This window comes from Grammomys surdaster, unplaced genomic scaffold, assembly GCF_004785775.1.
Source record: "Grammomys surdaster isolate TR1022 unplaced genomic scaffold, NIH_TR_1.0 170, whole genome shotgun sequence".
Lineage (NCBI taxonomy): Eukaryota > Metazoa > Chordata > Mammalia > Rodentia > Muridae > Grammomys > Grammomys surdaster.
In genome coordinates this window covers 20650020-20664859 of record NW_021604618.1, presented here as the reverse complement: position 1 = coordinate 20664859, position 14840 = coordinate 20650020, and the positions used below count along the sequence as shown (strand labels likewise).

General features: G+C 43.6%; 1 protein-coding gene across 1 annotated transcript in view; it reads left to right on the top strand.

Moving 5' to 3' along the window:
• Positions 1–11968, top strand: part of Gpr176 (G protein-coupled receptor 176) — an 88116-nt gene extending 76148 nt beyond the window's left edge. The window contains exons 2-3 of the mRNA XM_028766967.1: positions 5863–6115; positions 8660–11968. Of these exons, the coding sequence (XP_028622800.1) occupies positions 5863–6115; positions 8660–9782 (1376 nt within the window). The 3' untranslated portion in view covers positions 9783–11968. The remainder of the gene's footprint in view (positions 1–5862; positions 6116–8659) is intronic.
• The last annotated feature ends 2872 nt before the right edge of the window (positions 11969–14840 follow it).

Here is a 14840-nt window from a genome sequence, read left to right as displayed (position 1 = left end):
GATGGCAGTACACTCCCCAACCCCAGTGCTTAGGAGAAAGAGACCAGAGATGGCAGTACACTCCCCAACCCCAGTGCTTAGGAGAAAGAGATGGGGAGAGAGGTGTACTACTGGAGCCCATTAGTCATTCACTCTGTCTGAATCAAGGAGTGATCACACATATGCACACCTGTACACACACACACACATATACACACTTACACACATTCACACAGTAAGATGCACTGGAGATATAGTTTAGTACAACACTTGCCTGACATTTAAAAGGGTCTAAATTCAACTCTGAATACTGTGAAATATTACTATCTTAATAATTAACAAATAAAAACAATAAAAAATTCCTTAAGTATATAGAGAAACCAGTTTTTTTCATGGTGTTTGTAGAGGTCACTGGATACATACATACATATATATACACACATACATATATACATACACATATGTACACATACATATACATATATGTATACATATATATGCATACACACATATATGCACACATACAGAGAAAATTTGCTCATAGGAATTTCTCATCAATAAATATACAGTTTGGTTTTCTCTCTAGCTTTGTATAATAATGGAGTATTAGAAACAGCTTAAACAAGTCCACTAATATACAGTAGATAAATTAGTTGGGATATAACTAGAAAAGCACTATTGCTTTGTTTAGTTGTCAAGATGATGATATGTATCCACTTTTACTTTTACAGAAACATAGCCTGCATAACGACAAGAGCTTGTGCAGTATGCATAGTTTGGTGCCATTGGCACAGACAAAAGTTCCTATCTGTGAAATCATCACTAAAGTTTTCAATAGGTAATCACTGGGTGGTTTATACTTCTTACACTTTCTTTTGTAGGCTTAAAAAAAGGTGCATGTGTGTGTGCGTATGTGTGTGTGTGCGAGTGGCGCGTGCGCTCAAGCATACAGGCCAACTCTGTTCAGGTACTCATATAATCAGGCCAAAAAAGGGGTACTCCCTAGAGCTGGAGTTACAGGCAGTTGTGAGCTGCCTCTCATGGTTTCTGGGAACCCATCTCTGGAAGACCAGTAAGCATTCTTAGCAGCTGAGTTATCTCTTCAGTTTTTGTCCTTTATATTTTTATACATAGTATGCATTTTAAAAATTGGTTCTACATCAGCTTGGTAATTACTTAAAAAGGCATTTCGTTGGGAAACACAAGAAACCTGAAGTTCCAGACTAGAAGTAACTAGAGCAGGCATGGTGGCTTCCAGGCTGCAGCAACCAGCATGGCACCCTGGGAAGCAAGCCTCTGGGAAGCAAGCCTCTGGGATCTGGTGCTCTTCTATTCTGCCAAGCATTCTCTTTCCCTGTACAGCTTTTAGTGAGCAACTGCCCCCATGTGGCCCAAGCTCCTCCCTTCTTTATAAAACAAAGTAGATCCAATATACTTAAGGCCACTCCATGAAATGGAAGTGCTAGGAATGTATCTATTAAAGCTAATTAAAATCTTCTCATAGTTTCTGGTTGCCCAATGGATCAGTTGGGAGAGATACAAAGTATCAAAGAAGGTTGGTTAAAAAAAAACTGTCTGGTGTTGCTACTGTAGAAGGAAGAGCTGCCCTTGTGGCTGGATCTCCACCCACACTGAAGAGGAGTCAAGTTCCACCCGGATTCTTGATGGAGAAGGGTTTTCTCCAAGCTCCATTGGTACTTTTTAGAGTTCTTTGAGATTTCTGTGTTTGCCTTTAATGTTGTGAGAGGGGATATATTTCTCTCTGTTTAAGGAATCCTGAGTGTAGTGTTCCTGAAGTGCTAGGTCTGGTGAAGCTAGGAGTGAGTGGTTGTGGTTACTCCATCCAAATTTCCTGCTGGGCTCATGACATTGAAGATTTTCAGGCTCTCCAAGATTCTGATGTAGCAGAGGGAGATGAACTTGAAAAGTTTCTAGGTGATCCCAATGGTCATGTAGATTTATGAACTATGGGCTTGGGCACTGGAGACTTGGTGACATACAGTGACTCAATAAGAAAACATCACCAGTGTTTACACACACACACACACACACGCACGCGAGCACATTCCCACTCATTCAGGATAAGAGTTGCTTACACTGATGCCGCCTGTCACCTGAGTGAAAAGCTGAACAATCATGATGAATTCGAATCCCCCTGATTTGAAAGGTCTTTCCAGGCATGTCTTACATACTTGGCTCAGCAGTCAAGCACTAGATACTTTTGTCAGCATCCCTCAGAGGTAGTCATTATCAGGGCTTCTCATTCAGGAAGCTGGTGCTGGACTCAGTGAGCCATAGTCCTCCAACAGGCACCCCCTGATCCTGCCATGGGACCCACAGTGGAAGTGTGTTAGCCTCCTGCTGTGGACTCAGTGGACACGCTTCCCAGGTTGAAAAGAGTGGTCCAGCCCAGGAGCATGGGTGATGGCTCTGGTGAGTCTGCTGCCAGTGGTACTTTGGGACTTGACTACAGATCTGACTCAGACAACTTTGGAATGGATGGCTCCAAGTGCTCAGGTGCCCATTAGCCCCACGGTGCTACAGAAGGAGACTTAAACACAGGTGACAGGGTTAAAATTATGGACTGAAAATCCAACATGTGTGTTGTTTAAAATATATAGACTGTGGGGCCGGTGCTCCCTGCAGAAGCTTGGAGACCATAGTCTGATGGCCAGAATTTTCATAATGGTGGCTGACCACCACATATGCACTGGGGCACTCCCCTCTCCCACCCCCCATCCAACACAGGTTCACACACACACAGACACACACACACACACATACAAACACACACACATGCCCATTAAAAACAACAACAACAACAACAACAACAACAACAACAAAATCCTCAGGATTTTGATTCTCACTAAGGGAGCAGTGTACTTATGGGAAGTCCCTCAGGGGATAAAGACGCCCCTAGTAGTGAAAATCAAAGATACTGCAATGTGTACATCTCTTCATGGACAGTATCTTCCACTGGACTATTCCATTAATAGATCCTGAGCAGATTTCTAAGTCCTGCCTGTAACACTACGTAAAGAAGGATAGTCTGATCAGGCTCTAATCTGTGTACCAGTGAAGAAAAAGGCCTCCAAACCAGGAAGATTCCCATAAATCTTTATTGTTCATCTTATCACCATGGTGACAGGTGGCATCAGTATAAACAGCTCTTAGCCTGAATAAGTGTGTGTGTGTGTGTGTGTGTGTGTGTGTGTGTGTGTGCAGAGTGCTGTAGAGAATTCCTGGAAACAGCTGGCCCGTGTACCTAGATATATCAGTTGGTTTTTCTACATTGTCTAGAAGATCACAGAACATTGTGTTTGAGAAGACTTGGCAGTAAGTTCTGTACATATTCAGGGACCAAGGCAGCTCTTTGGAGTGACTCTGTCTGGAGCTCTGGGTATGCTGTGCCTACTTTAGCACCATGTCCTTCCCACAGCGCGTGACTCTGCTGTCAGATCGTCTTATTAGCAGGCAACCTCCAGGCAGGTGCACAAGAGCAAGCAGGGTCCTTAGGGGGATAGGCAAGTTACAGAGTGGACCAAGGAAGAATAGGCTGTGTGGTGCATCTGAAGATGGGCACTGGCCAGCTTGACAGGCTGCAGGCTCCATGTCTAGGAGTCTGAGGGTTGAGTTTAGAGCCCACTGTGCTGGGGCATCTCTGCAGTTGCAGCTCCTCAGTCCCAGGCCTCCACTCAGTATGTCATTCTGACTCAGAGTTTAGTTTGGAAACTCTGATGATGACATACTCCCAAAATGGATAGCTGCACTGCAGGGACTTTTGATTGCTGTCTGCCCATATACTTTTATAAATTCATTTCCTTAACAATTATTTAGAAAATGCCTACTCTTCCTAATATTGAGCTGTGTGTGGACTTGTAACTGAACAAGGGTGACATATTTTTTCCCAATGAGAGAGAAACAAATGGCTAATAATAATTAGGGGTATACTGTAAAGGAACAGTAGGGTATTGTAATGATGTACAGTGGAGGGAGGAACGCAAGTGTTTAAAACAGAGAGATAGTCGGAGTAGGCCTTTTGGAGGAGACAGTATTTAAACTAAAACCTGGATTAAAAGGAACCAAACATATGAAGAACATTCCAACCAATCTAGAAATGTTACACAAAGACACTTGTGGTTAGTGGTAACCTTGGTGTAGCTCAAGAGCAGCCAGAGAGCTGATGTCCTGCAAACCAGAGGAGGAAAAGTGTGAGGGCAGACAGCAGCCACCTGACTGGACGCACAGGCCCGGGAGGCTGGCACACTGAGAGAGCGATGAGGAATCAGGCTTTGCTGGAAATGTTCTGGAGAAAAGAAAAGGTTCTTTTGGGACGTGAATCTGGGATTATCAGCATTTTGATGGGGAGCCATGGAAAAAGGTAGTCTAACTAGGAAGATGCTCTATATAGCAGCAGTGAGTCCCTGGGAAAGACCAATCAGAAGCTGAAGAAGTGGGAGGGCATGAACAAGGTGGGAGAGTGTAGGCTGTGGAAGCTGTGAGAAGAGAACCATCAAAGAGAGGTGATGGATGAGGCCATTGTTATGCAAAATCTAGAAGTTCACCTTCCATCGAGTGGCTCAGTAGTTACAGATACTGGTGTTTCTTTGTTCTGTTTTGTCAACTTGACAGAAACAGGGGTCATCTGGGAAGTGGGAACCTTAACTGAGAAAATACTAACATCAGATTGGCCTGTGGCAATTCTGTGGGGCATTTTCTTGACTACTGATGGATGTGGGAGGGCCTACATCACGTGGGCAGTGCCATACCTGGCCAGACAGGGCTGGGAACATGAAAGTAGCTGAATGTGAGCCTGGAGAGCAAGCTGGTAAGCACCAGTCCTCCGCTGTCTTGATGCCAGGTTCCAGCTTTATCTCTTGCCCTGGTTTCCCAGATGATACACTGTAGTAGAATGTGAGCCAAATCCGTGCTTTTCTCCCCAAGTTGTTTTTGGTCATGGTGTTTATGACAGCAACAGAAAACACCTAATTCACTGCCCGTGACCTCTAAGCACTTTAAATGTGACCACTTCAAACTGAGAGAGTCTGGAAATGTAAAAACAAAACAAACAAAAACAAACAAACAAACAAAACCACAATGGATTTTGAAGACACACAAAAGCAAGAACGTAAAAATGTTTTATCAATAATTTATCAGTAATGATGTGTTGAACCATATATTTGGGATTAATTGGGTTAAATAGATCACAATGTTCAGGATTAATTGGGTCAGATAAAATATATCATTAAAATTCCCTTGCTTTCCTCTGTGAGATACTAGAGAATTGTAAATTACACGTTTGGCTTGCACCGTACTTCGGTTGGAGTCATAGCAAGCAATGTGGAAGTCATTAGCAAATTTGAGAAGAGTAGACTGATAGGCGGGGCCATTAGTTAGTGCTTGCACAAAGCTCTGGGTTTGATTGCCAACACTTTGTAAACTGTGTGTGGTGATCACACTCAGAAGGATCAGAAGTTCAAGGCCATCTTTAGCTCCACCACTAGGTCAAGGCCACCCTGGGCCACCTGTAGGAGACCTTGCCTTAAAAGAAGAAATTAAAATAAAAATAGACTGCTTGGGACCTGGCTGATTTTTTTTATACTGCCAATAATACTGCACCGTCATTGCAGATTATCTTTTGTTTGGAATTAAATGACAAAGTAGCACTGAAATTTCATGTGGAATTTTTGGTATGTATGTGCTCTAATAATTTTGCATAAATTGACACTTTATCTTTAAATAGCCCAAAATAAACTCTTGTAACATGTTAAAATATTTAACCTGTCTTTCTTTACTTCCTTTTTTGTCATCTTTCCTCTTTATTTAAATCCTTAATTCACTTTTACCTTTTTTTTTTTTTTTTTTTTTTACATATCTGGCCAGGAAACTTCATGGTGTTATGGTCAACTTGCCGCACAACAGTGTTCAAATCTGTCACCAACAGGTTCATTAAAAACCTGGCTTGCTCTGGGATTTGTGCCAGTGTGGTCTGTGTGCCCTTCGACATCATCCTGAGCACCAGCCCTCACTGCTGCTGGTGGATCTACACGATGCTCTTCTGCAAGGTGCTCAAATTCCTACACAAGGTGTTCTGCTCCGTGACTGTCCTCAGTTTTCCTGCCATTGCCCTGGACAGGTAACTGAGCTTATTTAACTTTTATCTGTGTGTGTGTGTGTGGTCTGTGTGTGCATGTGTGTGTGCGTGTGAATTCGTGCTGTGTGTGTGTATGCACACATGCGTGTATGCATGTGTGTGTGTTCTTGTGTGTGCATGTGTATGTGCATGTGTGCATGCATGCTGTGTGTGTATGTGTGCGCGTGTGTGTTTGCATGCTGTGTGTGTGTGCATGTGTGTGTGCATGTGTGCATGCATGCTGTGTGTGTATGTGTGCGCGTGTGTGTTTGCATGCTGTGTGTGCGTGCATGTGTGTGTGCGTGTGTTCGCACGCATCCCATTAGTTTTTTATGGGCACATAAAAGTCCATTTTGGGCCCACCACAGTTTGGTTACTCATTTGCCAAGTGATGTTATGTGTTTTCCACTTTTTGGTTGCTATAAATGCTGAAAGTTGTTTTTTTTTTAAGATTTAAAAATTTTACTTTATGTACACATGCATTTTGTCTGCATGTGTGTATGCACTTTTATGTGTTTTGTGTGCATATGTCTGGTGCCTGCACAGGTCAGAAGAAGACATGAGATCTCTTGGAACAGGATCATTTGTGAGATGCTATGTGGGTTCTGGGGAACTGAGCTCAGGTCTTTAGGAAGAGCTACATATGTTTATAACCACTGAGCCATCTCCCCAGACCAATGTGGAAAACTTCCATAGAGTAGGGCTCAGTGAGAACGGGATCGTATAATTTGGGTCATATTATTGTTGTATTACTCAGATCAGCACAATAGTTTGTTCTATGTAGGCCCTTGATCTTAGACAGGGAAATATAAAAACGATAAAAAAAAATCCCTGTTTTCCTCCTGGCTGGTAAACAATTGCATTTTAAAAACCATCACTCATACAAAAAAAAAAATAATAAACAAATGCTTTAGTAGTAAAACCAGGCTGATAAATTCCTACTTTATCATTCAGAGGTACAAATTCCTTGCAGACATCAGTGAGGGACACTTGAAGAAGGAAAAAGGATCTTTTTTCTTCCTTGTATATATTTGCTTTAGGACACTAAGTCATCAAGTTAATTAGGGGGGCCCTCCTACACTTCCTGCATCCTCATCTTAGAGATGCGTACACTAAGAACATTATTTCTGATGAGCTGTGTGCACATCTTAGTTTATTTCCCAGTGTGTTACAGAGTAGGAAAATGATCCTGTTTGAGCAACCAGAGCCAGGGCACTCTTAGGCCCATGCTCATGTGTGACAGTGGTCTCATCGGATGTCTATAAAGTTGTGATTAGAAAAGTTGATCTGTATTCGGAGCCAAGGTATTTTGAGAACATGCATTGTTCATGTTCAATCTTTTCTTTTCTTCCACAGGAGGCTAAGCAAACCCCACTTCACATTGCTCTACCCTCTGTGGTCACCCCTGGCCTGTGTGATACTTGTATCATGTCTGTGTCTCAGAACATTCTATCACATCCACCATCAGACTCCACAACGGTGCCACTTTCTCTGGTCATTCCCCAGGTAGCCATATGTGCTCTGAGCCAACCACCGACTCCTTATAGATTACAGAGATATTCCTGCTAACTTTTTGTGTGTAACTCCGTCTGGCACAAGCATGCCCACAACATCTGTTGTGGTTCATTCTATCTGTCCCCATGAATGAAGGACTGCCATCAGGGTAGAGAGATGGCTCATATTGGCTGCCAGCAGAGCTAATATGACCACACCTCTGCTGGCTGGTGGCAGCCCCTAGGTGATAGGTATGAAACTATTAAATTCTCCCAGGTCATTGATGACATGAAACAAGGTTCATTTGGAATTCTTTTTTGGTAGTTACAGAGTGATTAAATTGTAGCTTGGAAGGAGGAAAATCCTATATGATTTTAACAACAAATTAATTATACAGGTGTTTCATACCTGCTGGTTGCTCTTAGAGTTATGATAACTGGATACTGGGCTAACACCATGTGATTGGATGTATTTATTGAGATCCATCATTCATCTGAGTATCTTCTGCCATGGGCAGCCTTAGAAGCTAATAATTGCAGTGTATGGACTGGGGGTGTGTGTGTGAGTCTGTTTTTGATATGTATGTAGATAAATGTGTTGTGACAGTGATGTTTAAATTTCTCAGAGGCTTCTCACTGTAGAAATTTTACAAGTTACCCCTTGCCATTGCATTGAAAACTAGATGTCCTTTGCTTGGGAGGATTTAAGGATCTATATTCTTTATGTTGAGGGCATGAGAGTTCTTAGTCCTGGTGGTGATAATTCTAAACCTAGTTATGAATTACATTTATTTCCCTTTTTCCTGATAGAGTCTTAAGAGTTGCACAAAGACAGGGTTTTTCTCTGTGTCTTCAGAATGTTTTTTGGTTTATTGCCTTCCTCATTGTAACCCAGAGTCCTCAAAACATAAGGCCTGGCTTCCTGGCTTCTTCAAATGATTCCATCCGACTCAGTTCTTGTCCCCTCCTGCCTACCTTTGCTCATTTAGGTTCCCCTAATTTCAAGAGTATTTTTTTTCTCCTGTGAAATGAATTTTGCTTTTATGTCATTCAGGTACTATTCAGTCCTCTATCCTCTGGAGAGAAAAATATCTGACGCCAAGTCTCGGGAACTAGTGATGTACATCTGGGCCCATGCGGTGGTGGCCAGTGTCCCTGTGTTTGCTGTGACCAATGTAGCTGACATCTATGCTATGTCCACCTGCACAGAAGTCTGGAGCAACTCCTTGGGCCACCTGGTATATGTTCTGATCTACAATGTCACCACGGTCATTGTGCCTGTGGCTGTGGTATTCCTCTTCCTAATCCTGATCCGGAGAGCCCTGAGTGCCAGCCAGAAGAAGAAAGTCATCATCGCTGCACTGAGGACCCCACAGAACACCATCTCTATCCCCTATGCCTCCCAGCGAGAGGCGGAGCTACATGCCACCCTACTCTCCATGGTGACAGTTTTCATCCTTTGCAGCGTACCCTATGCTACCCTGGTTGTCTACCAGACTGTGCTCAATGTACCTAACACTTCTGTCTTCTTGCTTCTTACTGCCATTTGGCTGCCCAAAGTGTCTCTGTTGGCCAATCCTGTGCTCTTCCTAACTGTGAACAAATCGGTACGCAAGTGCTTGGTGGGGACCCTGGTGCAGCTGCACCACCGGTACAGCCGCCGCAATGTGGTTAGTACAGGGAGTGGGGTGTCTGAGCCCAGCCTTGAGCCCAGCATGCGCTCTGGTAGTCAGCTCTTGGAGATGTTCCACATTGGGCAGCAACAGATCTTTAAGCCCTCGGAGGATGAGGAAGAGAGTGAGGCCAAGTATCTTGGCTCAGCTGATTTTCAGGCCAAAGAGGCACTCACCTTCTGCCCAGAGGGCGAACAGGAGCCACAGCTTGCACCCTCTGTGCCACCCCCAGGCACAGTGGACTCTGGATCTCGGGTGTCCCCAGTAGCCCCCATGGAACCTGGGATATTTCCTGATAAGTATTCCCTGAAGTTTGGCTTTGGGCCTTTCGAGTTGCCCCCTCAGTGGCTCTCTGAGAGCCGAAATAGCAAGAAGAGGCTGCTTCCCCCACTGGGCAATACCCCAGAAGAGCTGATCCAGACAAAGGTGCCCAGAGTGAACAGGGTGGAGCGGAAGATGAGCAGAAACAATAAAGTGAGCATTTTCCCAAAGGTAGACTCCTAGCAAGGACTGTGAGTGCCTGGAAGCGACAGGGAGCTTGGATATTCCTGCTCTTGCTTTATTCTGGCGGCAAGCCACTGTGGGGTGACAACTCCTCTATGGGGCAGATGCTTCTGAATGAAAGAGAAGTCTACATAAAATCCAATGTCCTCTTTATTGAGGGAGTATATATTATCTATCTTAGTGATGTGTGTCCTTCATCACATTCAGTATAAGCTGGGCAGAATGGAACAGGTCAGAGGACCCTCTATGCACATTTTCTGGGAGAGTCCTCCTTTCCCTGTGTGCAGCAGAGAACTCTAAGAGAGCAGGCACTCCGAGGAGGCCCAGGATAGTTATGGGCTTCAATGGCCACAAAGAAGAAGCTGATTTGGTTTTTAAACTTGTTTTTGAGACTGGATCTCTCTATGTAGTCCTACCATATAGACTGGGCTGGCCTTGAACTCAGAGTGCCACCTGCCTCTGCTTTTTAAGTACTGGGATTAAAGGTCTTGCCTGTATGGCCGCCTAAGAGACCTGTTTGGGTAGATAAATAAGAATAACAAACATGAAAATATCTGTTCTGAGAAGATAGAGCCATGGTGTCCAATGCTGTTTGCTAGATTTCTCAATCACCTGACACCTGTTTGCTGATACACCTCATCTGAATTTCTGGGTCATAAAGGGGGGATGACTGGTCCTACCTTATGGTAGACAGGGCAGTATCTGAGGGAGCTGTTTTGTCCTTGATTAACTTTCTACTCTGTTGGTATCATCAAGGCCTCCAACAAATGTACCTGCTTTTACCAGTCACCAGTACTGCCTGGAAACCATGGCCAACCCTTTGCTGTGTGTCCATTTAAAACTGCACTTGATCAGCAACAAGGAGGGAAGCTTTGTGGTGGTTGAGAAATGCTCACGATGCGTAGCCTTTTTTCTTTCACGTGATCTAGAACAAAAGACTGGAGTCAGTATAGTGGGAGATATTGAGTGATGTATAGGCATAGAGTAAAACATCGTAATTGGCAGATGTTTGGAATTAAAAGGTGCTGAAGAAATGTAGATGACATGCACTGGGTCCTTTGGCACCATTAAGGTAAAAATCCTTGATTAGCACAAACAATTCTGCCCCAGGACTTGTTAGTTCGATTATAGAACAGGTCCAGCTGCCATGTCCTATGATTCTGGATCCCACAGAAGGTGAGCAGAGCAGGGAGAAACAATGATTGCAAAATGCTAAAACAATTCTCACCCTGACTTAGCACTTCATCCCCTACTTCCCAGTGAAGTTCCAGTATGAGCCATGGTGGATGGGAGAACACTCTCTTTCAGCAGCTCAGTGTCCTGGCTCTCATGTGTGAGCCACTCTGAGGCTGATGTACCAGACCTAATTCAAACGCAGCCCTTCCTTCTAGCATTGAGTCAGCAGCTCTGCTCTTCTTTAGGGTGTTTTGTTTTTATTCGTGGTACTTAGTGAAGCCAGTGGGGTGCCTTGAATGGATGGGTGTTCCTGATGAGTAAACTTCTAGATCTCAAAGGTGGTGGTCCTTAGCAGCCTGTTTGGTCATGCTGGCCCAGCTTACCTAGGAGGAAGCTCACTCTGTGTGTAGGGAGACTCCTTTTCTTTTCTTCTGTTGTGTTATGTCCTGTGAACCCCAACTCCTTGGAGAGGAAGCACCTTCCTCTGTGTGCACCACTTCACTGACTTGTGGACTCATGGCAGAGACAGGATACTGCACCCCTCTTAAGGCTCTACAGCCCTCTGGACCCTGTATACATGTCATCTGTAGCTCTTGGTCCTGATGCTGTTTTAATACTGTGGCCCTCCAAGCTCATCTTTCAAAGCCTTCTTAATTGTTACAGCTTTTACTAAGGGGAAAAAATGTCCGTCAGAAAATTCTATGTACCTGACAAGAACCTGTGAAATGAACTTGTGTTGCTGTCGTCTTGACTTATGTATGTATGACTTAATAAATTCTCAACAGCAGAGTTTTGTTCACCAAATTCTCATGTATGTTTGAAAGAGAAGGGTGATGTCTAGCAGGCTGTCACTGAGTGCATTTCTATGCTCTTTGGAGAATAACATTTTAATAAAAATTATAAAGCTGTTTCTGAGCTTTAATGATTGAGCTGTTTCCCCTCCTTGAATGTCTCCTTAAACATGGCCTCAAATAAAAGAGAGCTGTTTGTCTCCCAAGAATGCAATTGCAGCACCGTAGAACCATTTTCCTATGTTATTGTTGGATGAATGGAAATTAGTTCCCCAGGAGGAGGAAATAACACATCTGAATGAATGTCACAAAGATGGATTCTGAGTTGTGCTGACGAATGGGCTGTGCAAACCACCCAACAGAGCTCCATGGCAGTTGTGGCATGAAGCCTCATCAACTTTCCAGTCTGTAGGGCTCTAGACTTGGGACAGTTGAGGAAATTGTCATGTGCCTCAGTTTCCTTTCTGCAACATGGAATGATAGTTGTGGCAGACTTTATTGTTAGGACATCATTTCGAATCAGATTGAATTGTCAACCGTTAGCCCTTGTTGGGCTCATCCACTCTCTTCTCTGAATACAGCCAAGGCCCACGTTCTCTGCTTTCTGCCCTCCGAGAAGTTATTACTTCTAGGGAGTAATATTTACCCTCGGGACATGGAAATCAGTGAAAAATACCCTTGCTCCCTGCCCTTCTGCTTGACAATCATAGGAGACACGGTCCAGTTCTCAGAAGGCTAAATCGCTTCACCTGCCTGTTGTCACTGTCGCCCTATCAGCGCACCCTTCTTGGGTGCTTACTTGACTCTTACTCTTTTTATCTTGATTTTCCAGCCTCATTTATGCTCCGAAGGAGTCCCCCTCCCAAATTTTCTACCCACACAAAGCTTTATCTCAGACTGTGTGTTCAGTATAACCCAAGACATTCGAGAGAAAGTTCATGGGTGTGGATTAGGGTTAAATGGTGTGCCTTGACAGAGTCTGGCTCAGAGTACAACTAAATCAATGCCAGTCCTTAGTGTGTTTTTAAAAAGTGATCAGGAAATTTCTTTAGAACGATATTCTGAGAACCACATTAACTGGTGCTTTCCCAAGTTATTCTAACAATGACAATCACAATGCTGACACTTTGGACGGTGCCTACACAAAGCACTGTTTAAATCCCAAGAGAGAGAGAAACCGTAAGACACAGTGTTACTTTGGACAACTCAGAAGCCATAACTGAAAACAAATGCACATAAATTACGATGCCAGTGACACAGAAGGAGATCAGAACATACGGAGGGTGTCGGGAGTCATATACAAACCCAGAGTGGCCTTCTACAGAAAAGGAGATTCAAGTCCCTCACCTGCAGCACAACATTTCTATTGTCATTTGTGACCAAGTCTGATTAGTGGGACTGGAGAGAAGAGCCCCTCGATGCCTGACTCTGTGATGCTCAGCTTGTGGCACACCTGTATCCAGGGATCGGGGTCGGTATGCACTGCAGCACACCTATATCCAGGGATCGGGGTTGGTATGCACTGCAGCACACCTGTAACCAGGGATCGGGGTCGGTATGCACTGCAGCACACCTGTATCCAGGGATCGGGGTCGGTATGCACTGCAGACTTGGTATGTTCTAGGGGGACTTTATGCCAGTCTGAGTTTTCGTGAAGGATAAGGATTAGTACTTTCATATTTTTAACCTTATCTTAAGTGTTTTGAAATTTTCATATTATATATAGTGCACTGGGATCATATTCACACCATGTTGTCCTTTCTTATCCCCTCACTTCTGCTAACCACTTTCCTCCCAACTAGTCTGAATTTAATTAGGGTTGTCTGCATGAGCATGGTTTGGGGGTTATTTTCTGGTGCATGGCAACTTACCAGTGGTTACATTGATGGCTTTCGGTAGGGGAAAAAAAAAATCTCCCTCCCTGGAAGCCATTAATTAATGCTTTCAGACTGAAATCTACCAAGGTATAATATAACTAACACTGTGACAAAGTGATTCCCTTCACTCAAATAGTTACAAAATTTGACTAGGTTTATACCACAACTGATATGCTGTATAAGAGTTCTATGGTCCAGAGAGAAGTGCATCATGATAAATCAGAGGGGTGTGTGTGTGAATACGTTAGTAATTGAGAACAGTACTAGCTCCCAGGGCAGCTTCAAGGGTCTTTGTGTGGGAAGCTTTTAGAAAAGTAGAAACGAGCTCTGATTCCCCAGGTACAAAGCACTGGGAGCTAAAACACTTGCTCTGCTTCAGGTTCCAGCCAATGTTTTCCCTCATTTGTGCTGAGGGCATCAGTTAGTTAATCAGGAGAGTAAAATCCTGGGGCCTTTCATAAATATAAACTGATTTCCAACATGATTTTATGGAAACCTCCACAGCTGTCCGTGTTCTTAGCATTCAGGAGCCTCTTACTGTCAAAGTTAAGTGAATTAATGATAGGCAGATGAATGAATGAATAAATAAGAAATACAGGCCTATGGGGCAGTGGTGAAACCTTTTTGGTGGGGGAGCTGATGTCTAGGAGTGCAGTTGCTGGCTCTTAAGAATTCCTCTAAGGACTTTGGCTTGGGTTAATGGAACAGAAAGTCAAATTTTATACACTTCTCTCCTCAACCCCCACCCCCGTCTTGTTTGCATTCAGTAGAGATTGTGTAAATTCTCAAGCCGTATGTGTGTATGTGTGTGTGTGTGTGTGTGTATACGTGTGAATACTGACATGGTTCCTCAGGTACATGATAGGCATCAACAATAATTATTTTTCCAAATATATTGATCAGAATTTAGTGACCCCAAATTTATTTGTTTTTATTCATTGCAATCCACAAATAATATAGCATCTACAAAAGGAGGTACTAGAATGAACATGAAAATTTCCAACCTAGATTTATCTATCCAGCTAGATTTCAAATGCAAAGGTAGAATAAAAATATTTACAAATAGTCAATTCTCAGAAAACTTACCTCTCATACACACTTTCTAAAAGACACTAGAGGACATTGTCCTATAAGTGAAGAGGAGGAATAGGAAAAGGAAGAGGAGGAGGAGGAAAACGGGGAGGAAAGGAAACAACTAGGGGTTAGACAGAGGG